Genomic DNA, 25,824 nt, shown 5'->3' with positions numbered 1-25,824 from the left:
GCTGGGATTTAGGAAATTCAAATATGTAATAATACACTACATATATAGCCAAATGGTGTACAATTCCAATAATAAGCCATATGCCTATTTATGTGCTTGAGGTTTTTTGTTGGGTTTTATTTTCAAATAGTAAGTGAACTAATACTGAGAGTTAAAACAAGAATGAAAACCAGAAACCCTTAAAACTGTTTCAAATGAGAATTACCATCAATACAAAAATATAATACAAGCTACAGACATCACCCCCTTCTCTGCCAAGTCTGGGCAATCTTAAAGGAATGGAGAATATGCAGAAAAAATATTTCAGACTTTCTCTGGAAAGGAAACCTTTAAAACAGAAAGCAAAAGCTAGCAATACAACTAACTCTTCCACAGCCTATTTTATCAGTCATCTATTCCCTGCCCTTCAGAAAAATAAAAATTCCTCCCTAACACTAGCTAACATGTTGTTTCTCCAAAGCTGGGAAAGGAAGAAAAGAATCTGATGAACTGAATTGTTTTTTGTCCTGCAACATTTAATCTTAAACAATTCTAACAATTTGTTTATAAGTTTCAAGCTTCTCTTTAAAAAAAATGGCTTTTCCCAGAGCTTCTCAAAAGGATTTTGAAAACTTGCTCAAAAGAAAAGAGAGCAGTAAAATTCTGTTAGATCTGATTACTCACTTTTTCACTTAATTCCAGCTGCAAAGTTTAATGGGAATGATTGCACAAGCAACTTTATGAGACCTCCTGACAGTCTGTTTTGCTGCTCAGTCCTGCAGCAGCAGCCACCCCCATGAGCTGGCAGCTGCCCTCAGCTGGGAGCATCTGCTGCAGAGGGAGGGCAGGAGAACCTGAGCAGCACCAAGAAACAGCACACTAGGAAAGTGGCAAAACTTGTCACTTGTGACAGATCTCAACCCCAGCCACAGAAAGAAGCCCACATGAGAAATCTGACCCCAGTAGCACCACTTGGTGAAAGATTAATAAACTGTCCTTTTATTTTTTCATGCATTTGGGGATTACAGTATCTGTTAACTGGAATCAGAATCTCGTATCTTGCTGCAATTAACATAGGCCTTGCCATCACTGTTCTTAATAAAAGATTCTAGTGAGGAGCACCAGCTCAGATCTGACACCCATGCAGAACAGCAGCAAACACATCAGAGCATCCACCTATTTCTTACATAGACAATAGAGCAACAGAAAATGTATCTAACTACACTGAATGCTAATCTTGTTATTATCATTGTTAATTCATAACCAAGATACAGATCTCTATACAGTCAATGTGCATAGTCCTTTTCTGTAATTGTACCTCCCAATATTGTTTCTTCTAATAAACTAACCTGTCTCAAAAAAATACTTAAGTAGCAGCAGCAAAAAAGGAGAGTGACAACAAATAAAGATACAACTTATGGAATGTCTTATTTCCACTCCAAACCAATTACCTGGTTTACACCTTTTGCCATACCAGATTTCAAGTTATCAGCTGACAAGATTTCATAACACTGAAACAGGGTAGTAAGCATAGCAACCTCAACTTCAGAAGGAAGGCTGGACACTGGATGTGGAAGAAGGTTTTTGCAGCTGGATAAGATGAAACTATTTTGTTTCACTTAGTCACTAACAGTGTCCTGATACCACAGAAACAAAAAAGTCGTGACACTGAATTCTACAACCCTTACATTTAATAACCATGCTTTTTGAGTGAGGTTACATTAAGAAAAAATATACTTCCTGTGCTCCAACCCCCTTAAGAGACAGAGGTTAGCCCAGAACAGTAACAGGACAGGCTGGAGGGGCATAATTACTCAGTTTATTTGCAATTTGCTGTTGATTCCACATGAATAAGTGTCAAGTTCAGGAGCAATGAAGTTAGAATGCAGTTGAAACTAAAAAAAAAAAAATACAAAATCAGATACTGGCTTCTATACAAAATTACTACTCTGTCTTCTACAAGTGGGTCTTCATAAAAATTGTTGCAGGTGAAGCTAATGTGGGATTACAGCCAAATGATGTCTGATCCCTTTTCCTTTTACGGGTACAAGAAACACTGAAACATTACAAAAAGCTACCTCCTGAAGTGTCAATACAACATGGACTGGCACAGCTTCTTAGTTGGCTGAGAAAGTTTCCGTAAGAAAGGAAGTCTAATTTGAGTAGTCATCATTTGTTTCCTGTTAACAGCTTATGGAAAGGGAGGGGGAAAAAAAAGGAAGCATTTTTCCATTACAAAGTTTTCCTGAGGATTTTCAAAGGTTTGCTGAAAGCCATTAAGAATCTCAAAAGCACAAGCTTTTTAGCTGAATGGCTCTGCTTTAACTCTTAGCAGAGGGACCATCCCAGATCCCTCTATTAGATACATAAAATAGCCATCAATTTCAATTGCACGTTCATAATTCCAACTACAGGACAGCTCCAAGTCATTGAAACCTCTGAATTTTCACTTACAAGTTATAGAAATATTCAAAATAGATTAAGTGGTGACAATAAATACAGCAAAACAAGGAATACCCTAATGCATGAAGTTGAGAGACAGTACAATATGACTCAAGTTAATTGCAAAAGCAAGAATGAAAGTTACCAATCTCTGCAAAGAACATTGGATCATGTAAATGGACACCAGAGTCCCTTTCTCCAACCAAAATAAATTAACAGAAACATTTCTACTATAGCATATGACTGCTGGGATTGAACAGACTCATCCTCCAGTACCAGAGCAAAGCCTATTAAACATTCTGTGGTAATGCACAGCAACACATGCATAGTGACACATCCAATTTCTTAACTGACAATACACGATGTAAAAATCAAATAACCATCTAGCTTGTATATCCAATTCATTATCATAAAGAGACAGCCTTTCAAGAAACATATTGGAAAAAATATTCTTATTCTGACGGCTGTTAGCATGGTGCATCTTTACACATTCTGTGAAATGTTTCATTCAAGAAGCCTACAGGTTTCAGCCTTCCTCTTCTCTCTGCTGATCCAGTATTATCCAGCTTGTCGCACAGCATTATGTTCATACCACATTTTAGAATGTAAGACACAACAAGCAGATGTTGCACCAGCATCCAAGCACTGAAGTATAGAGTTGGGAATAGAAGCAAATTTATAGAAGAAACATGATTAAGAATACAAAAATTTAAGACAGCAGTGCATTCTAAAACTGCAATATCCATTTTAATATAGAAATGTTGTAGAATCCAGTCCAGATCCAATAAAGAACTTAATACCTGAAAAAGGTTTCAAGACTGGGATATTGGACATAGGTGCTTATCTAACCAGAGACAATCACTGTTTGTGACCTTCACGTTTCCATAAATGCACAGAAATAGAATTCTGAGACACTCCAGAAGTTACAGCTTTGTTAATGTTGGAATGCTGAGTGTCCAAGTCAAATACCATTTCAAGAAGACAGAAGTTCAATTGCAACTAATGGTTTGATCTAGTAAGCATTTTCAAACCACATCTAAAGTTCTAACTGAAATTCAGTTGGATGCATTACTACAGCATGCTGCTTTCCAGAAGCATTCAATCTTTGTTTTCTACAGACATTCAGTAGGCAAAACCAAAGGCAATCACTATGAAATGCAAGTTCAGAACATGACTCACCATGTCTAGGAAAAAATATTTGCAAGTACCTATCAACTCATGCTTCGTTTTGGAGATTAACTCTTAGACTGTTTTAAATCAAATTAATTTTCTGTATTTCCTCCACAATGAACAAGTTAATGAAAAAAATGAAACAGATGAGCTTTCAACTACTTTAAGACCAGCTTGGGGGTCCTAAGACAAAAAATTTCCTGCTTTCAAATATCTTGTGAATGAGTATTTAGATTTACATGGACCTGAAGTATAACTCCATCTTGAATAACGGCAATGAGATCAAATGACAGGGAAGGGGAAAGGAAGAACCAATGCTTTAAAAAAGAATTACTCTAATGCAGAGGAATTCAAGGGTTTTCTTAACAGATTTCAGGTTTAAATAGAAACCTACTATATACACAACTTGAACTTAAAAAGGAAACAAGATTAGACCATAAGTACCAATGAAGTTGCTTCTGAGACACTGCATAATAGAAGGAGTCAGCTTGCTGTCAAGTCTTGCCATGTTTAGATGCATATACAGAATATGCTTTGGAGAAAGTTTGTTTATTAACACATAACAGTACTCATCATATGTGCTAACACATACAGAAAGCCATTGGCACTTGAACTTAGACACATCAAGTAAAAAAAGAATACCATTATAAATATACCTTTACAGGCCTATAGCTCAGTACAGATGGCAAAAAAACCAGCACCAAAACAACCCCAAAACACAGCCAAAACAAACAAACAAACCAACCCAAACGACCCCACACAACTCAAAACACCCTCTTCCTTGGTGTAAGCCCGTTCACTAAAGCACAAGATAAAAGACATTTGAGAAAAATGGATGAGGATAACACAACTGAAAACTTAGCATCACAGTTTAATTCCTTAGATAGTATATCAAATAAAGTTGTTGCCTATTCATTTCTAGTGGACACCAGAGACAAGTCTTTAGCATGGACTGATCTTAACTGAAAAAGTATCCTTTTCAGAAAGCTTTGCAAATGACACAGGCTGGGGCCTCTCAGGAAGACAGACACTGAGCAACAACATCTGCAACAGCAGCTCCAAGGCACCTCAGAGAGATTGTTTCGAACTCTAAGTAACTGTGAATTAGTCACCTTTACTGATGGTAATGTCAGACAGCAGTAGATTCACAATTATTTCTACTAAGTCAGTTATCTATCAAGGGTGCAACATTATAAAATGAAAAAGTTAAGGGATTCACTGGAGTTTTTTTCTGACACTTTGTACAATGTAGTATTTGATTATGGTAGAAGCAAGCATAAGCAGACAAAAACTGAAGTTAGAGTAAGAGTTCAGTCCTATTCACTGATAAACTTAAATAAACCAACATCTACTACTTGCTTCATGTTACTGATCTTTGCCTTTGCTTATTCTTCCCATATTTTCTTTTCCACTAAACAAGCACAGGTTTTCTCAAAGTCTATTGATAAAAAGCTGCACCTGAATGTATTAACAGAACTAGCAAAGAAACAAAAGCTGTTTCAGAGCACCACACCTGTGTTACCCATTAATCCTCTTCCCTGTTTTTCTAGTTTTAAGATACTGTACAATGACAGCAGGGAGAACACTTTTTGGAAAAGAAAGGTACTCTACTACCTTCATCCTTTGGTAGATCAACAGTACTTTGTGATGCATTTCCACTTCCCTTCCACCCCAAGTTCTCCCACCCTTGTGATCTGAAAAAGGCAGCCTGTTTTTCAGCCAAATACCCACAAAAGACTTCAGTTATACTGTTCACCTGCTATTTTAGATTGCATCGGGAGCAAAAACTCACAGAAGAAAAGCTTGTTGCATTGAAGGAAGGAAGGATACTGATCGACAATAATCACTGAAATTAAGTGGAAATGACTATGACAACAGCTACAATTCCCTGTATTTACTCATATTTTTTAGCATACATGTTAAAAGCCACTAAACACAGTTTTATGTAATGACAGGTCAAACCATCTGGTACTGTCATTTTGGATTAAAAAGTTAGTTTTAAACAGCTTTCAGATTCGTGCTAAAAGTTAGTCACAGGAAGTCACATTACTCAAACTAAACTGCACAAAAGACCACATTAGCATATTTCTTGTACTTGCATAACATTTTTTTTTTATACAGTTATCCATCTCACTAATCATACTAACTTCTAAATTGGAAAATTATTATTTGATAATATTAAGAGAACCAAGCTTGACAAATTTCACATAACACACAGAAATCACAATATTTTTGAAATGTTTCCTATGACTGTTTCCAGAGAAGACCTAAATACAGACTTAAGGTGTGGCCTCATTCTGTGGAAAATAACTTACAGATTTTAATACTTGCAAAAAATGTACTGCCTCAACTATCTTCAAAAATAGCTTCTAAAATTTACAACATTCAATAATGAAAAATTCTTTTCACTATATTCTATAGAAATTATTCTGTAATTATATTAAGGTGCTAAGCTACTGAAGAGCTCACTAAAAGAGAGGTATACTGTGCTTTAAACTATGATATAGATCACTTTCCACTGATCCCCATGCTCCAAAAGGCCAAATTTTAAATGACCAAATACTTGTAAAGGCTTTGAGCAAGAATCAACAAAATACACTGTTGGTAAAAATACTCGATACATATGCTGGAAATATGAAAGTTCAAAAGATATGTTTTTATGATATTAATTTCAATGTCTCAAAGCAAAAATGCTTCATGCAACATCACTGAGCTGAAGGGAGTGTGTTTTGCAACCACGGCCTAATACTTCAACTAGCTAAGTTTGAACTCTGAATTCAGAGTTCTATGGTTCTAACTTTTGGAACTAAGCAGAAAACTACTACCTGTCATTAGACTACTGCAGTTCTTTAAAATTTCTTTTACACTCTACATGAAACACAAGTGTAGACTTCCTTAATTTCAACATGTTCCACTGCAAGGTGGGGGTAGGGGAAAGAAAAACAAAAGAAATCTTACAGTCAGAGATTGCAATTGCGGTCCCAAGACTCAAATTACACAGTGCTGATGGGATACTTCTACAATATATATAACGACAAGAATCATCAAACTTTTGACCAACACTTGAATGTACAAGACTAGAAGTGCTTTAACTGCATGTACACTACAAAACAAAACCATGCAGACATGTAAAGATGTGTCCATAGAAGCACAGTGGACACAGATTCACATGAGAGAAATGTGCTTATTATAAAAAAAAAAAAGAAGAGATATTTGCAATTACAATATATTTCTAAAATTCACTCAACATTTTAATGCATGAATAAGTTATAACTGACAAATTCATTACTAAATTATTGAAAAGACATGTCACTAATAGCTGTTCTTTTCCTCTTTTGTTGTCCCATCCCTTTTTTAGAGTCTTACCAATAAACACTGAACAATCCAGATACATGAATAATAAATATCAGGAAACTGTCAGTTTATGAGACTGAAAATTAAGTCTGCAAATCCAACGTCGTTACTATACTCACATTCCTTTCCCTAGGAGGTTTAAGTTACAATTTGCTCCACACAAAAATGCCTTGCAATTGTGAAATGTTGCCCTGATCTGATGTTAGAGCAAAGCATTAGGATGGCATAAATTGAACAGCCATGATCATGGTAATCAGACTAATAAAGTGCTTTGCTCATCCTCTTGGAAAATATTTAATATTATTTTAATATATTCTTATGAATGCATGAAAAAAAAAATCTTTGACACTGCTCTTCCTTACCTCCCATTCTTTAGCAGCATCCTCAGTACTAGATTCTTCACTAGTTTCAGGCTCTTCCTTCTTTTTTACCACTATAAATCCAGGTTCCCGAAGAGACTCCCCAGTATCTTCTGCATATATTTCTGGACTCCACTGGATAAAGAAGACATACAAGTGATCTGTCCTAGAAAAGTCAAGTTATGATACAGGAAAGAAAAATAAGGTGAGTTTTAGGTAATGTCTAATAATATTAAGTATTTAAGGTTAAAATAAAAATACTATTTAATATTTTACTAGATATTAGAGACAGATTTTGGAAAAAACCTAGCTAGTTCTTTTTTTAAAAATTTTTAAATATATGAAGCTGACTGGAGAAAAAATGAGGAAGCAAGTTGGCAATGCATTAGCTGTGATTTCATATACAAGTACAGTCTTTCAACCACTTCTGTCCCATCGGATACCTTTTCTTAAAACTGAAATAAATCTCAAAATAAAACACTAAGACTTTTCTATTTTATTTAGAAAGAGTTACATAAAACCAAACAAAATTGGAATTTAAAAATGTCTGCATGTCTGTTTTCCCCACTCCTGAAGAACAGCTGAACACTTCCAAGACAATCAAAATTATACAAATTGTGGGAAGTACTACAGATGTGAGGGAATATGGATGGGAGGGAATATGGCTGAAAGCATCAACATATATATATATATATACACACACACACATAAAATCATGAAATCACAAACTACAGACTATTCTAACCGCAGTAAGTACCAAGATTCAAAGTTACCTCCTTTTAAGTTATGTGCCACAAAATGGCATTGTTCTCTGGTTTAGAAGAGCAAATTCACAGACAGAAGTTATTTGCAATCCTAACAGATGTCAGTCTACCCTGTATTTGCTGCAGGTGCACAGACAGAGCAATCAGGAAAAGGACTTGCAATGCATCTACTAGTGTCTCTTCATCATGGAAAAGAGATTCAGAGCTAGAGCCTTACGACTCTGGTTACAAGAGTTTGAATATTCCTATGTCTTTCTTCACAGATATTTGCTACATCTGCGTACCATAATAGCATGAAGAATAATACTTGAACCTTTTTTCCCCCTTCCATAATAAATCCTTGAAAAACTGAACACTGGAAAACCAGCAAGAGATACAGAGCTGCAAAGTCTCTCAAAAGTACAGTTACATTTTTCATGTGCCCCCACCTAACAGGATACTGCACACAGGTATGTAGTAACAGTCTCTGAACAGGGTCAGTTATTTAAAATCACCCTTGTTAAGATTAAGGTTCCTGGTTAACAGTGATGAAAGGGAAAAAAAAAAGGCAAATTTTTCTCTGGCAGTAGGAAAGAACAAAACATTCTGGATGCATTAGGTTAGGTAAATTCTATCACAGAAGTCCAAACAAGAAGCTGCAGGTTCCTCATGCACTGTAAGAGGTATCAATTTTAAGTTATCATACAAGTATGAAGTTTTTTCTTAAGTCCCGATTTTAACTTTTCAAGAACTTGGAATTATGTATAATTACAGCAGTTAAAAAAAGTACATGAAGCTTGGTGCTTAAGTTAGACACTCCTTCCCAGACTGGCTCTTTTGAGTTCAAGAACACTGAAATAAAGCTGGTTTGACAGATACCTACTTTTCTGTCTTTCTTACTACTCGGTGACAAAGACAACTGGATTGGTGCTAAGTATTTTGACCTATGCAGACTAGCACTCAGCAAGGTTAACAGGGAATTAAGAGAATGAACACCCCACTATGAGGACATAACTTTTTCTTTACAAAAATCATAGGACGCACATTGAATGAATAAAGAACTGATACTGGTACTATACTGCCCCATTCAGTTAGTTATTTCACAGACGAAATAATTTCTAAGGAGATCAGTACAAGACTGCAAACTAAGAACCATTTCTTCCAAAATAGGTGACTAATTCTGCTTTATGCTGAAGGTAAGTGCTTGATACATTAGGAAATTAACCAAAGAGACAGTAATCATTTTAATTAACTCATCTAGACATCATTGCCATACATGAAACATTTATCTGTTTTCTAATTAAATATGATACTAATAGAACAAGCAGATTTGAGTTGACTGTAACCACAAGAGAACTCCTGGCCCAGACAGGACTAACTGCAGCAGAATTAGAGGGACAGACCTTTGACTCAAAACTTTGCATCCTCTCTACCACTTAAGAGGTAGCAGGGGTGATGTTTAAAAGCAAGTTATGCACTAGCACAGACTCAATTCTACCTGCTGGAAAAGTTGAACAGATGTAATTTCAGTCCATTACACATTTCCATCCACAGTGGACATGAAACAAAAAAGACTACTGCCTTTCTTGTTGCAGCCAAGTTCAGTATAAAATGATTTTATGTCTGTAATCAACCTTTTCTCCTTTAGATTAAAGAACACCACTTACTTCTAATTTTCTTTGTATGTTATACTTTCTAGGCATTAAATAGTCTTGCTGTTTTCCTCTGGACTCTCTCAAATTGATCCATATCTGTCCTCAACTGCAGTGCCCCAAGTGAACATTCTACACCATTCAGCTCAAAAGAAAAGATGGAAAAGTGACTTGATCATTGTGGGTAGGTATTTATACAAGGTGATACCTGAGAGGTTTTTGTTTCTTTCTTGTCCCCCCAGTCTTTGACAAGGCACTAAAAACCACTTTTGGGTTGAAAATAAGTCACAGTTTCCTAGCAGTAAAGATCATTTCAGAACACAAGACTGTACCAGTGAGTGAGCATGAACATCTCATGTCACTGAATGAGTTCAACAAATTTAGGTATTTTTCCAGTAGACATGCTTAAGTTGGTTCATGGAAAGGTTTTATGTTCCATATATAAAGATAAGACAAAAGAAGCCCAGCTAGCTCTTCTGAACTCAGGATTTTTACAAAGTTTCCAAATAATGGGAAGCACAGATAATGACAAAGATTTTGCTGCAGAACTTACTTCATCCACCAGACACCACATGAATCTTTCTTTATTTACTTGCTACAAACAAAAGCCTAAATAGTATAATGAGAAACTACTTGCCAAACTTACAAATAACTCAAGCAAATCAGTAAAATGTCAGTAAGGTAATGAGGTATTCCAATGGCAATTACAATACAAGCCAATCAACAATATCCTCAGACACTGACCCTTTTTGGTGATTATTTAGAGACACAGTCACTGCAAAATTTTGAATGGTGCAGAAAAAATAAAAAGCTCAAACAGCTACTGGCAATTGCTGATTTTTACAGTTTACCTCCTTCTTACCTTTCTTGTGGAACAGCAAACCAGTACTCATGTTTTTTGTCCCTTTGTGCATACTGTTGCATTGTTGCACTTGCTTGAGAAACAAATGTTTTTCTCATGGGTTTTCCAACCCTGAGACATAGAAACTTGTGAGATCGATGTCGTCTCTTTTCTTTCATAACAGAAGAACCTATTAATAAAGGCAAAGTTAGCTATCCACAATGTACTGAAGAGTTTAACTAATTTTATATTAGGCAATTGAGATATATAAGACATTTGTATAAATAAGTAATAGGAGATGGGGTAAGATAAGTAGAAATAATTACCTGCCTTTTTTTGTTATGTAAATTGCATCAGCAGAATTAACTTCAGAGTACAACACACTAAATAATTCGAACATTCATTTCTGCTTTCAGCTGCAGATCACATTATTATAGCATTTCATCCATGCTTGAAAATATTTGGAAGGTATTCTTGATGCAGACTCTCAACACAGAATCACCACTAAACCCTCTTGATGCATACTCTCAACACCCTTCCATCATTAAACAGATATCTCACATACATGAAAAAGATATTGTGTGAAAAAAGTATTTTGGCTTGATTCACACATGTCATAGCTGTTCATTAGTTACTTGTCATTTACAAGAGAAACGTTCTGGCCCTACTGATACAGGATTAAGACGAACTTTAACTTGTTAGCGACATCAAACACCTCAACGGTATGAACACTACCTCAGGATGAAGTATACTGGATGTTTCAGGGCAGGATTTTTCTCTCTAGTAGTATATTTAATTGAACTAATAGAATTACATGATTACCCTCAAGGTCTGAATTGTCAAGTCAGCACAAGGTGAAGGAAGAAGCCCTCTTAAAATTGTTTCTTTACTAGATTAATTGCCAAAATCCTCCAGCCATAAGAGATTTTTTTAAAGCAAGAAAGGAAAATGTAAATTTAAGAGTTATTATGATTAGTTATGACAATAAAGGGTTTATCCTAGCTCTGGTATTACACGTACATACAGATAAAGTTTCAGTTTCCCAGGACACATCTTTTCTTTATAGCTGAAGTTCTCCTTCAATGTCTATGCAGACCACAGATCCACTAAGCAGAGAAAACATCACCTTCTTGCTCTATAAACACTGCAATTATGTTTTCTCAACCAGATTTTCACCATACAGTTTAGAACGGTACTGTTCCACAAAAGAGTATTTTTTTCTAGTAACTATTTAAATGCGTGCCTCCTAATTTTCAGTCATATTTTCAGTCAACATTTTAGAATTATATCTGCAGCATATGGTATAGTAACTTAGTCATAATGTGCATTATTTGGAAGTATTTTATTAATGTGTAAGCTCAAAGGTAAATTCCCAGATTGAAAAGAAAAACACTAAAAAGAACCAAAAATAAACAAAAAAGTCTGTTTCATAGGACTGGCACGTGAACTCTGTGGCAGTGTTAGGTAAGTACTCTTCAAATGATCTGTTATTTGTGATTTTGGTCCTTCAGAGGCAGCAGATTAGGACTTCCCTGAGCTCAGAGAAGTGGTATTATGGCTCCAGCTAGCAGATAGAATAAAAACAAACAATTTTGCCCTGTCCCAAGTCTTAAAAAGACTATTTCAAATGTTTTGGGTTTTTTTTTTTTTTTTTTTAGTGAGTTCTCCAATACCATCTTTTACATTTGATACAGAATTAATGAGAAAAGATTTCAGCAATGGCTACTGTGTGTCTCATGCTTCTTGTTTTTCCTTTCAATCTCTGCCAATATTCAGCTAGCTAAGCAGCAAACAGACGTGTGATCATTAATGCTATTTTAGCTTGTTTATACACATACAAAATTATAGACCATTACAATTTCTCCAAAGTATCAACCACATCTAGCTTTGTTTCAGTCCAGTGGTTAACATAAGTGTCTGTAAAAACAGAGGAGTATAATAGAGGCTTGGGCAATAAAAAAATTTAAAATAGATACAAGCAAGACCTTTTTAGCTATTCTAGTCTGCTCAGAGTTATCAACTTGTATTGCATCACCTGCTCAACATTCAGAAAAAACATTCAGATCATTCCAAACTCAGAAACATCTGACCTCTGCAGCAATCAAAAAACAGTAGTTCCCAAAACCTAAATTCTCAAAACTATCACAAGAGAGAAAAAATTCAACTAAATTCCTGCTATATAAATAAGAGAGACAAAAAGACTATCTAGGTTAGTTAATGATCAAAAACTCATAGTATGACTACTTCAGAGTTTTATTTTGAGAAAGGATGCTTGAAAGTGTTTACTACATTTCAAATTTTAAATGACCTGGTGTTTTTAGTGACCTATTGTTAATAGGTCTGATGGTTTTCAGGAGTTATACAGCAGATCTATGCTTTTACCTTGGTTCTGTTTAATCGTGCTTTAATCTGTTTAATCGTGTAGAAGGTTCACCATATCTATCTAGGTTGAGAAATATTAATTCATAATTTACTCGTTCATTTGCATTCTGATAATACAACATGCAAGAATAACAAACATGTAGTAATTTGTACTGAAGTTGGACTAAATTAGTGCAAATCTCCAAAAAGGATCTTGTGCTTTTTGGTTTGGTTTTTTTTTTGTTTTTGTTTGTTTTTGGGTTTTTTGTTTGTTTGTTTTATTTTACCCCATCAACCTTGAGTGAGGCAGTAGCACCATGCGAATATCAGGTTTCTAGCCAGCACTCTTCTGTAGGACTGTATGCAGACGCTTTTTTCGTTATATATATATATGTATTTACTCTGCAAATATACATAGCACATTAAGAAACCTGGAGTCATTCAATGATACAATCTTACAGAAAACCAAAACTAAAGCATTTAATGCAACTGAGTTACAAATATCTATTTGAAAGAAAAGCAGCAATTGTTTCAAAACACTTAGTACCTGAATTTTTTTAAAGTCACAACCAGCAACTACTGCTAGCTGACATATTTGCTGGAGGACTACTTCTAATATTTAGGGCAAAAAAGTAAAACTTATCACAGAATGATGCAACTATTCACCTGCTTCAAATTTCAAAATTCATTTATTTCCTTAAAAGAAGGAAAAAACCCCAACCAACAACAACAAAAAAATCGAGCAAAAACTACTATATCAGATTTTGAAGTGTAGACGAACTTCTGTTAACCAAAGAATGTACCTCTATTTGATATAATTTCAACTTTAATAATTAACATAAAGAATTTAACCTTCAAATGCACTTCACTTATCTTTAATGCCTGTCACACACCAATAGATTTTTTTTCTAGTTTCCCAAATATTGCACAATTAAAACAGTTATCTCCATTAGTAAGATGGGAAGACATCAGAAAGCAACTTAGGAATTTTTTAGAAAGCAAAATCAAATTCATACAAAAGCATATTTAAGCTGTTTAAAGGCACAGCATACTTCTATATGATAAAAACTTGGACAAACTTTAAGGGTAACTCCCAACTAATAATCCCAGGCCCTGATCTTTGCAGAAGAATAAAGGTACACAAGAAATAAAACCTAGCTGTTCCCTGTATCCATAGCACTAGTTTCTTAGCATCTAGCTCTTATTTGTCATGAACAAAGCTTTTTGGATGCTTAGCCTTGTTCTAATCAGCATGAAAGTATGACAAGATGCATTCTGAAAACATCAAAAAATGTTAAGACTCTAGTGTTTGTTGCTCACACCATAAACCTTAATCATAAGGCAGACATGCTATAACATCAAATTAATTCCCTAAAATTCCTTCACACACATGTACACTGGAATCAAAATTTAAGCAACAGCTAACTGATTGCCAAAGAACCTTTTCAACTGTGAGCTGTACAGTGACCAGTGCAGCACCCATCTGATTTTACAGGTTTAAATCTCTCCTACAAAGATACTGTGATTTAATATGACCATAAATATAATTCCAATGAGGAAGAATTACAAAGTTATCCATGTTCTCAGTTTCCTATGCAATATTGTCTCCACTAGTTTATGTAAAGTTTAACTTTGGCATATCTTCAAGCCAACAAGAAATATAACCAGCACATGGAGAAGTATGTTGGACAGAATGAAAAAACCGCACCATTAAACTGAAGGGTGACACATTGTAAATCCAAAGGTCAACACTGTATCCACAAATACCCAATGACTCACCTTCTGACCGCCCATCTCCTGCAGATACAGTTTTCTGACTGATTTCTTTTTGTGAATCCTGGTGCATGTTTTCTCTTTGTTGTTTTGTTTGTTGCATAGTGTGCGTCTTCCAGAGCTTGCGGAGTTCTTCAACTTCTGTCTCTGAGTCTTGACTTTGCTCTCCCACTACTTTTCCTTTGCTAGATGTCTCTTTCTTTTGAGAGTCTGTGGTATCTTCACAAGCTGGACATTCCTCTTCCATCTCATTATCTGCTTTTTTTCCTAACGAGGAACCCTGATCCTTGCCCACTTCTGTCTCTTTGCTGTGCTCCTCACTACCCTGTGATCTTTGCAAAGACTGCTGGAGGACATCTGCAGTGTTTTCACCAGGTTCTTGTCGCCCCTTTACAGACATTTTAGCACTTTCTGAACTTAAGTGGGTACCAAGCTGTTTAACACCTACAACCATTTCGGCACTGGGCTTTAAGTCACTGGCAGCTTCATTTGAGTCTGAAATGACTGTTAAACATTCAGCACTAGTGTGGTTTATTGTTTGGACAGATTCCGATGATGCTCCAGAAGATTTATCTTGCCGAAGCTCATCTGAGGAAACAAGTTCCTCACGTATTGGAGAGAGTTCTGATTCTGTGAACACATCTTCTGAAAGAGACTCCTCTGTGCTTCTTGGGGCAGTACTAGCACTGTCATTGCCCGTGTCCCGAACCCTGGAATCCGTGTCATCTGTATTGCTCTTTGCAGCTTTCTTGGAATGGCCAAGTTCCCTTACTGACAGCTGCTCTACATCTCTGTTGAGCAAAATAGGAAAGTTGTTATAACAGGTACCTCTAATATCAAGCTCTTTTCTTCACTACGTTTTGTTTAAGCTCTAAAACAAATGAACACCCTAAAAACCAACTTAATCCAAAGCATTAGTAATAAACAAGCATAAAATGTGATACTGTAACAGTAAACACAGTTGATCTTTTTGCCAGCATGACACACCTGGGACTGTTAACATGAAACTTGTATTAAGCTTTTGCTGATGGAGTAATTTTGCTTACAAAGCATGCGGATTAGGCTTTAGAATTTATTATCTATTAGACCAGGCCACTTCCTTAATTCTTCAGGATTATGCTCATAATAGGTGCTCTTACACAAGCACAACGTAAGGTTCATGAAATCCATAAAACACCTGTATGTGATCAGACATTTTTTGTCCAGTTTCAGCATAGATTGTGGCTTATATATAGAAACCATACAACATGAAATTGTAGTTTTAAGAATCAAAGATTCCATTAGGCTTATGACCATTTTTCATATCAACAGTCTGAATACAGAAAATAAGACTGCTTTCTCAAGTTTAAGCAGCTTTGACAGTTGGCAAAATTTGGAGAGTCGAAGAAGGTTAACTATAACAGCAGAATATGTAGGGGAAAAAACAGTGAGAAAACATGATTTAAGTGTCAAATACCTGAAGACACATGGGTTTTCTCAGATCTAGCTGAAGCTGTCAGGACTTCTGTTTACAGACTTAAAAAAATTTGATTTTTGTTTCCCCCCAAATTTACAAATATGCCTCATATTTAGCTAAGGCACAAAAGTTGCAGGGACTGAAGAAAATGCTAGTAACAAGTGTTCCATCTACTAGTTTATAAAGCTGACAAGAAAGATAAATCAAATTGGACATACAGGCCTCTGAATGCAGAGTGTGACCTTCTATCAGCAAACATCTTCATTCCATATGCATTCATGTTATAAACAAAAAAGAAAATGCATGTGCTACAGGAGCACAAAAATCAACAGCATGGAAGATAAATTTGCCAATATTAAGTCATTAACAAACTAAACATTATAGAAAAATACTTGTTTTGAAACTGCACTATTCTGATTCAAGCAAGTAAGTTAAAAAGAGCCATCTAATTCCTTCCACTGTATATCAATTGAAGTAGGAACTGTGAGCAACTTTTTAAAACTCAGTCTGGAAAATAAAACTTCCAGAAAGCAATCATGCTGAAGGCATCATCACTCTACATCAAAAACCCCAGAAGTACTGCTGTAGCAACATATACTTCAGTTGCCCTTTCAATAGACACACGTGAACAGGCAGCAAACAAGACCATGGCAAGATAACAGGTCACTCCCAGGTTTATGTCAAAACTGAGCTTAAAAATAGTACGAGGCAAGTTAATACTTCTGAGTGTCCAGATAGTTAAGATTATCAAGAAATATGTACTTAGGGTACTACCTATATTAAATGTAAGAGGGTATTTTTAAGAGTTATTGAGCATCTTAAAAAATGCAACTATTTTAAGTATGGTATAGAGTTACATATCAAGTAACCAACTCTCTTGGTTAAAGAAGCCCACTTCCCTGCAGCTAGACAGTCAAGGCAGTCTGCAAATTTTTGTGCTTTATGAGCTGTGACAGGTAAAGGTGGCATGATTTTTTTGTTATCCTTTTTGGTTTTCAAGAGAATTTATCTTTTTCTGATGACAGTATAAAAAATAGGCAACAGAGAGAACAGAAAAAAGATTGCTCAGAATGCCCTTTAAAGTTGATTTTAAATGCCTGCTGCACAAAACACCACTGAATAGAGCTCACCAATCCAAATTCATTCTTTATTCCAAAAAAGGCTATATCTACAGGTGAATATACAGTCCCTCCCCTAGCCAAAAAGGAAAAAAAATATACTCCTAGTCCTATGAAAATATATACAAATCTTAAATTAGTCTAAATCATCTGTTAGAACAACAAGTTTGAGAAGCAAGTGAAAAATGCTAAACAATAAAAATTTACACCTAAGACTGTCAAAGCTGCACTTTCTTATTGTGTATGCCAGTCAAATTATTGAACACATCTATTACTGTTTCCATAGTAGGAAAGTGGCAGAGGAAACAGTGTGGTACCTCTTCCTATACACTGATCTTTATAAGAAACTACTGGAGGAAATTAGAATCCATGTATATAGAAGACAATTTGTCCTGTATCATATATAGGGTGTGAGAACTAAAGCAAGCTTTTTATAGGATTTTTCCAAGCCAATTTTTGATATCCTTTCCTAACAAAAAAAGAAGGAAAATGCTGGTTTGCTGATTTTGTATGGTCAACAATATGGCTACAGTTCAAATTTACCCAAAGCTTTATAAATACTGTTATGTCTTACATGCTTAATGACTCCTTAATTTTGCTGTCCACAATTTCCTTGTACAGAGCAGCTGACATCACTTCTTCCATTGGACACATGATGCCATATTCTTCACAGCCATTCTCTTGGACCAGAGGATCCATTTTATGAGGATCAAACATTATATTATTTGGCGTCACTAGCAGCACACCATTGACGGTACCCTAAAATGAGAGGAAAAAGAAGTGGTAATTTTTCCTCCTTCAAATTCCAGCTTATTCAGTTTTCAGTAGGAAAAAGGTGTTTTCCATTTTATTTTAAATAAAGCAACTTTTAATTTATATTTAAGCAACCTGTTATGTTACTAAGTCACTGCTAAACACAAGAAACTGTAACTTTTTCTGGGTAAGTGAATTAATACCACCTGCTTTCCCAAAAGGAAACAGCTTTATACCTCACAACTAATCAATAACTGCGTTTAGTAAAGTAAGAGAAACCCTTACACATTGAAGGATACACTCAACAGTTCCTTTGAGGTAAGGAGACATCCTTCCCAGATAACCACAGGGCTTAACTGGTAGGTTTGAAAGCAATTTTTGTCTAAAACTTGACTCTTAACTCTTCTCTCTCACTTTCTACTACTCAATTAAAGAGACCTTCAAAAACTGTCACTTATCCTAATTTTCTTTACACAGAAGTAACAGAGAGGCTGTATCAAGTCCTTCTAACTTAATGGACGTGTTGACTGATTGGACAAATACATTTACAGAATGAAACTAGAATAAAAAATACTTAAGATTTTTAAAGATGAAACTTTGGATGGTTTTAATCACAATGATACTGCTGCAGTACATGAATACAAGTACAGTTTAAACTTTGACTACAAAAAACTTTGAGGTTAATAGTCATATGAATTGTAGGGTTCTTATACAATACAGCTGTAAAAACAAAGTTAAGTTACAATATACTGAAATTTTTTTAAACAAAAAACTTAGAACCACATGCAAACATACAAAAATTGCCTGCTACAAAAATTCCTTTAAGTGTTGGGACAGTAGAGATCAAGCTAAATTATGAACTGGAAAAAATCTAGCTTTAAGTAGAATGACAGGAATACTTTTCAGTTACAGATCTTGGCTCCTTAAAGACTTTAAAAATCCAGACAGACATTTAAAGCTTTTGTGCAAGAACCAGAAAAGGGTCACTTCATGTGCTGTTGAAGGAATTAAATACTTATCTTACTGATAAAACATTCACAACTATTATAAACAGTGTGTATTGTTTTCAGTTTCAAGAAGAGATTAGCACAGCACAAAACACAGCTACAGTTCTTCCAAACTCAAGAAATTTGTTCCCAGGTGATGGTTGATGACCTTCACAGTAGGAAAACAAAGATGCCAAGCAGTAAACAGAAAAGTGCAAGTTAAAAAAACCCAAACCAAAAAAACCCCTAGTATTAAGGTCTACAACAATGACCAATGCTATCTCTACTAGGGAAAAATGAAAACAGCTCTCAAAAGCAGCTCAAGCATCTGTACTTGAGTCTCTTAGTTGTTCAGTGCTTAGTCAGATTTTATACATATCTTTTAGAGTGCAACACATATGTTGAAGACTTTGAAGTCAGCAGAATACATTTACATAACTCTAAGGTGTTTAAAGTACTGAAAAAAGACTGTCACTAGCCTTTCTTTCCCAGCACAGTATTGTGGAAATAGACTTTCAAGGTGCAAAAAGCACCTCCAAGAGGACAACTGTCAAGAGAAGTCTACATTTTGTTTTATCTACTGTAGTCTAGAAAACAAATTCAATGTGGCTGCAGAAGTCAATGAATCTACTCAGAAGAATGACTGCTTTTCTCTTTAAACATATATAACTTCTGTAAATTCAGTGCATAATTAAAACAAAAAAGCAGCAGCTTTTCTACACCTGAGCTCTTTCATTAATGGTCATGAAAATGGAATTTTATTAATACTCTCTAGATCTGACTCGGACAATGTCATAGTCTGGATGGCAGTTGGATTAGATGATCATTATAGGACCCTTCCAATGAAAGTATTCTGTTTTATTCTTTCACTGCCCATATACTGCATGTGGATCTTCAGAACAGTCAGGCTGAAGAGAAAATGGTAAGGCTGTATGACTGCTCTATCTGAAGGATTTAAGTGTTTAACACCAGCTTCCAAAATTACGTATTACTCAGCAGAAAAAACCAGTAATGGAGTTCATTAGAGTTCTTCATTTCCAGAGTAATACTATCTTCATTTGTTCGCTATTTCATGAACCTTCCTTGATAAATTAAGTACACAAAAAGTGCTAAAGCCTTTGACACAATAAAGAGATGATATTTTTCTGTCAAGGGGTGTGCTGTCCCAACTGACATATCATTTGTGTCAACAAACTCCAGTGCTTTACAACTTGCTTTCAAGAGCACAGACAAGATTCCTTCAGCTGACAGTACAGGCCAAAATTGATTAAAGAAAAAAAGCTTCCTATGTTTGACATTGCTTATCTGAATACTAGAGTCACATCATCAGAATAACATGTATGAAGAACCACTTGCACATCAACCACTCATTTCAGTTGTCTTGCTTCAGACTCAAGTTTTAGCAGTACAGAAAATACCAACTTACTCCTCCCAAACCTCAGAGGCCAAGCTTGTTAGTATCTTAAGAAAACACCACCATATCAAGGACAAAAGTCTGTGTGTGTGCAAGGCTACTCACTACATAAGAGAAGCAAGTTTAAGAGACTTTCTATTGTAAATGGAAAGTTCCTAGAGAAGGCTGACAATGATCTATCCAATGGCAAAGAATCCCAAACCTGTACATTGATATGGCCTTAGCACATATGGAACATCCTAAAGCCTACCTCTGCAGCCTCAAACAAAGATACAGCTAGAAATAATACAGGCTTTTATCTCGGCCTTAAAAGAAACCCTCAACACCAACAGGTAGACATTCAACATGAAAATGAATTGGAAAGTGTATTTCCATGTAAAATTTACTACAGCAATAGAAATTGAGAATTAAACACTTAGAACTATCAGTCTTTTATCTGTATTTGACCAAGCAGCTGATCAAACACTTCACTTGCAATTGCTATAAGGAACTGAAAGATTATAGAGGTATCTTGAAAACAATGAATTTATAGCACGTTAACAAGAGATGACCTATTTTATTCTTATCTATTTGAAAAACATTATGCAATACTTCTGCCTCAAGTTACTAGACATGGTCCACAGTTACTACCTGAACACTTCAGGATACTTTTCTAGAGAAGAACTGTTGCTCCAAATTAATATAAATTAAATTCTTAATTATATTAATTAATACACTCATTACCATTAGCATTTCTGCCATTTTTCATTATTACCTCCAAGGATCATTGAATGTTAACCCAGATAGCTAAGTAATGCACAGGTAAGAGCCAGATAAAGAAACATTTTGTTTGGCTGCAAATTTTAATTACTCTTTTTCAGACATGCCAATGTTTCTAACACTTTCTCTTACAATTTCTGTGATTCTTACAAGATGAATACCTTCTCTCTTCACTATCTTCTAACTTGTTTGCAGAAGCAAAAGCTTCCTTTAAACCTATTACTCAATAGATGTTGTTTCTAGCACAGACAGAAACCAAGTGCTATTGATTCTGTGAGGAAAAAAGGATAACATCAGAACAAAACATACAAGTAGGAGCATACAACCCTTTAGCCAGCTGGTTAAGAGCTGCTCATTACATTATGCTGATCTTCCCTGAGCGATGGAAACTGCAGCAGCTCCAGCCTTTGAGAGCTAACACCACAGCCTTGCATTAAGTCAAGATAAAAATTGCATCTACTCTTTAAAGGAAATACCTGATACTTCATTTCCTTGTTGGCTTGTCATTATGGATCAGACAGATTTCTGTGTTATTATTCCTAAAATACGTAACTCTAGAACTATTGTCAGAACACACAATGATGGACTCCTGAGCACTTTGGTACCATGCACTCATTTAAGGTTCTAAAACAACTTTTCTGGTTACTCATACACATATGTGCACTATGGCAGCAGATGTCACAGATGTCCCATAAAATACCCCAGAATGGGTAACAACAGTGACACCAGAAAAAACCCTACAGCATCTCTGTATCAATAATGTTGCTGGCAGGACCAGGGCAGTGATTGTCACTCTGTACTCAGCACTGGTGAGGCCACATGTAAAACCCTGTGTTCAGTTCTGGGTCCCTCAGTTCAGGAAGGACATTGAGGTGCTGGAGCAAGTCCACAAAAGGCCAATTGAACTGGTGAACAGTCTATGAGCAGCAGCAGAGAGAGCTGGGCTTGTTCAGCCTGGAGAAGAGGAAGCTCAGGGGGGACCTGATTACTCTCTACAACTACCTGAGAAGAGGTTGTAGCCAGGTGGGCATTGGCTTCTTCTCCCAGGTGATCAAGGACAGGACAAGAGGAAAGGGCCTTGAGGCGAGCCAGAGGAGGTTTAGGCTGGGCATCAGGCAGAATTTCTTCACAGAAAGGATTGTTAAGCATTGGAACGGGCTGCCCAGGGAGGTGGTAGAGTCACCATCCCTGGAGGTGTTCAAGAAATGACTGGACATGGCACTTCGCGACATGGTCTAATTGGTAAGCTGGTGATAGGGGAAAGGTTGAACTTGATCTTAAAAGGTGTTTTCTAACCGAAATGAGTCTAATGGTGTTCTTGGTAAGCTACTACCAACAAACTAATCTCCCCTGCTATCTTACAAGCACCAAAGATGACTGAGAGCCTAGTCTGCTCCCCATATGTAATCTCCTCGGTTCCTTGTTTTTGGAGCAGGTAGAAAGTTCCAAAGCTCTCTCTCTGACCTGCTTGAGCTACTGAAAATATTTTCAGGGTGAATATATTCTTCAAAGTGAAGAATATCATGGGGGCTTTCTTATGAAAAACAAATTCATGCCCTTGTCTACCAGTATTAAGACAAGAAGATGAACCCAGCTTCTCCTTTGTATACTGTCATGTTGGGTCTTCAGCCCAGACCCCTTTAATATAAATCAAATACTCACTTAAAATTTTAGAAACAGCTCTTTGACTTTCTTGTAGCTATTTTGAAAATTTGAATTTGTATAAAATAATTGTTTGTACTAACAATGTTGTTAGAGAGATCAGAGCACAAGCTCAAGTAAAAACACTGGACAATAGCATGCACACTATCAACGTGACTCTGGCATACTGACGTTTTTCTAATCACTTAATTTTCTAATCCTCGGGAAAAAAATAATTTAAAAAAATGAACATCTATAAACAGCTCGATTGTTTATACAGAACCTTGGGAAAGAGTTTTTTAGGACATCCTCCACAAAAGAACCAGTCACTTGTTTCTCTTGGACCCCACTTACTAACAAGTTGTTGAGAGAAAAAATACTAAAAATACTCCCTATGAAACAGAGATACAAATTAGACTCTGCCGGTAGCTACTAAGTAGTTCAACATGATACTGTTACAGGAAGTTCTGGTTCTGGAAAAAATAGCACTTGCAGAAGTCAAGTTTCCTGTACGTAAAAAATTTTAAAGACACGAAGTAAAATTCTGTTCAGGTGAAGTTCAGATTTAAGATCCTCAAAGAGAAATGCTATGACACTATTACTGAAAACCATGTGGACAGTCTAGGTTATTAAAAAAAATACACCCCTTGATTCTTAAAGTTGGTCCAGAAAATATTAATCCAGATAAGTAAAAACATACATATTGAAAGCAGATTAAACTGCACATGCAGATACTCAGTTCTGAATCAGTTTTGTCTTCTTACCATTAAAATTCCTTAGACTTCACAAAATGGAAGCTCTAACGCCCATGCAATACCTGAGATGGAAATCTAAACAATATAAATGAACAATATAAACGAACATTATAAATGGAGGTTTAGAGCCAACCTATCACATTGGTGAGTCCACACATTAAGATTAAGCAGTTCAGTAAAACACTTCTAAGAAAGTTTGAAAGGACTCCTAACAAGAAGTTTTCAAAGATAAGTTCTCTAAATAAATAATTCCATTACATTCTTGAACACACAAGGTTGAATAAAAACTGTAATTGATGATTTATGAAGCTTTTATCATGAAAGTAACATTTATTTTATTCTTTTTTTCTTGCATAAGTTTTGAACCTTGTCAGCGTCCTCCTTTTCACTTAATGTAAATGTGTGCTTGTCCAGGAAGTCACAGTTGTGACTAAACCCAACTCCAACCACATACAGAATAAACAGTCTTAAAAAGTGAGAAATAAAACAGTCTTACCTTAAGGAAAGCCCTTTTGCATAGACACACTGAAAAACAGGCTTTCACTACATTTCAGTTTACAAGCAGCAGTCACAGTGATGACAGACTTCACAGCTGAAGCCCTAAAGAATGGTTAACTATGAGCTTCAAAAATCACTTCCAGAGTAGGAAGCAGAGGATGAATCTTTTAAGCTTCCTCCAGAAAACTTTTTAAAGTTTATCATCCTGCATCATCACAAAATGTATCAAGGAGAGGCAAGACAACATTCAAGAGGACATTCTTACCATATGTGGCACAAAGACTAAATTACATGCTAAACTTACAAGATCTGGCACTCAAATCTGAGCAAGTCAGTATTCATTTTTCTCCCACCCACCTCCCCAAGTATGGAGAGATACTGCAATAGGTTATACAACCTTTTAGAAACAGAATTCACCCTGAAGCTCTTAGAAAATAGGCTGTAATGCTGCAAGTCAAAGACAGATGCTCTTAATACTCCCTGTAATATTCCGAGGGGAAATTACAGCACATAAATAATATGCTGTAAATTTTAACCCCAGATTTTTTCCAGTACCTCCAAGTTCTAACAAAGGCTCACAGGTCTCAATTCCTCTGCATAACGGCACTTAAAACTGGTCAGTAAGGAGGTGCCTAGGATCAGCCTAAAAAAGTCGGCTACAGACAGAATGTAACGAGTGAAGAAAATTAACTGCAAAGTAGAACAAAGTAACAAACAAAGCTGTTCCAGTACTTGCCTCACCAACTTCTAACACAGCCTTTGTCAATACACATGTACTGTCAAAAGGCTTCAAGCTTGGACACACATGGACCTGCAATCCTTTCCCTGTCAGCCAAAAAAAATTGCAGTTTTAGGAGATTCTTATTAATCCGTTTATCATTAGTGTACTTTATCTGCAAACCTATTGCTGAACAACACAGAAACAGTGGTATTTCTGTATACATACCCAAACTTCAGACAAAGGAAGAAGTATTACAAGTACTTTGAATTTTGTTGCATTCATTCAGCTTGAGCAAAGGCATTTTTTATAGATTAAGTGTCTAACAGTAATTTTTCTGTGAGGTAGGGGAGCGATACATTTTGATTTTTTTCCGAAGTGTTCTGAGGTAAAGTGTTTTAACATTAACTCAGTCCCTAGAAGTCTGTTCAAGACTTGTGCACCTATGAGCTGAACAGAGGTTAATTAAGTGCCACTAACTTGGAAGCATTTTGTGTAATTATGCTATTGAGAGAACTGTAGCAGCTTCAAAGGAAAAAAACAAAATCAAGGTTTCTACCATACCACACCACACCAAATGGAGAACAATACACAACGTGTTTGTAGAACCAGAGGTTTATTCTGCTTGCCCTGTTCTGCTTTAAAAAGAAAAATAAAAAAGGAAGCAAAGCTACACAACATATTTCCTAGTATAGTTTAAGGCATGTTTTTCCCCACTGTAAGTAAAGAAAATTACTTATGAGAGATACTAATATACAGAACAAACAGACCTCATGCCCTCAACATACAAGAATTATGTAACAGTCTGGCATTGGGGAAGTTTGTCACTTATCAACTGCTTGCATCATGTCCTGAACAAGTGGCCTGGAGAATCCAAAGGAAACAGTGTGTAAAAAAGTAAGTGTATTTATACAGACTTTAGTGTATTTATACAGACTACAGATTTATATGCATGTGAGTTGATTCATCTAGTCATCCTTGACTGAAGTCTACTAGATGTTTATACTTTAAACGTGCTTTATTATTACATCCTATACAGTAACAGTAAAACA

The 25,824-nt window shown here is 35.8% G+C and overlaps 1 protein-coding gene across 8 annotated transcripts in view; it reads right to left on the bottom strand.

Annotated features, from left to right (window-relative positions):
- OXR1 (oxidation resistance 1) overlaps positions 1-25,824 on the bottom strand; it is a 277,515-nt gene that overhangs the window by 27,327 nt on the left and 224,364 nt on the right. For all 8 annotated transcript variants that reach the window (XM_032131344.1, XM_032131379.1, XM_032131326.1 and 5 more), the window contains 4 exons: positions 17,823-18,007; positions 14,681-15,465; positions 10,562-10,730; positions 7,308-7,470 (listed from right to left, as the gene is read on the bottom strand). In XM_032131344.1, coding sequence (XP_031987235.1) covers positions 7,308-7,470; positions 10,562-10,730; positions 14,681-15,465; positions 17,823-18,007 — 1,302 coding nt within the window. The remainder of the gene's footprint in view (positions 1-7,307; positions 7,471-10,561; positions 10,731-14,680; positions 15,466-17,822; positions 18,008-25,824) is intronic.

The sequence above is a fragment of the Corvus moneduloides genome, chromosome 1 (genome assembly GCF_009650955.1).
Source record: "Corvus moneduloides isolate bCorMon1 chromosome 1, bCorMon1.pri, whole genome shotgun sequence".
Lineage (NCBI taxonomy): Eukaryota > Metazoa > Chordata > Aves > Passeriformes > Corvidae > Corvus > Corvus moneduloides.
The sequence above is the reverse complement of the archived record's forward strand: the minus strand, read 5'-3'. Positions and strand labels throughout refer to the sequence as shown.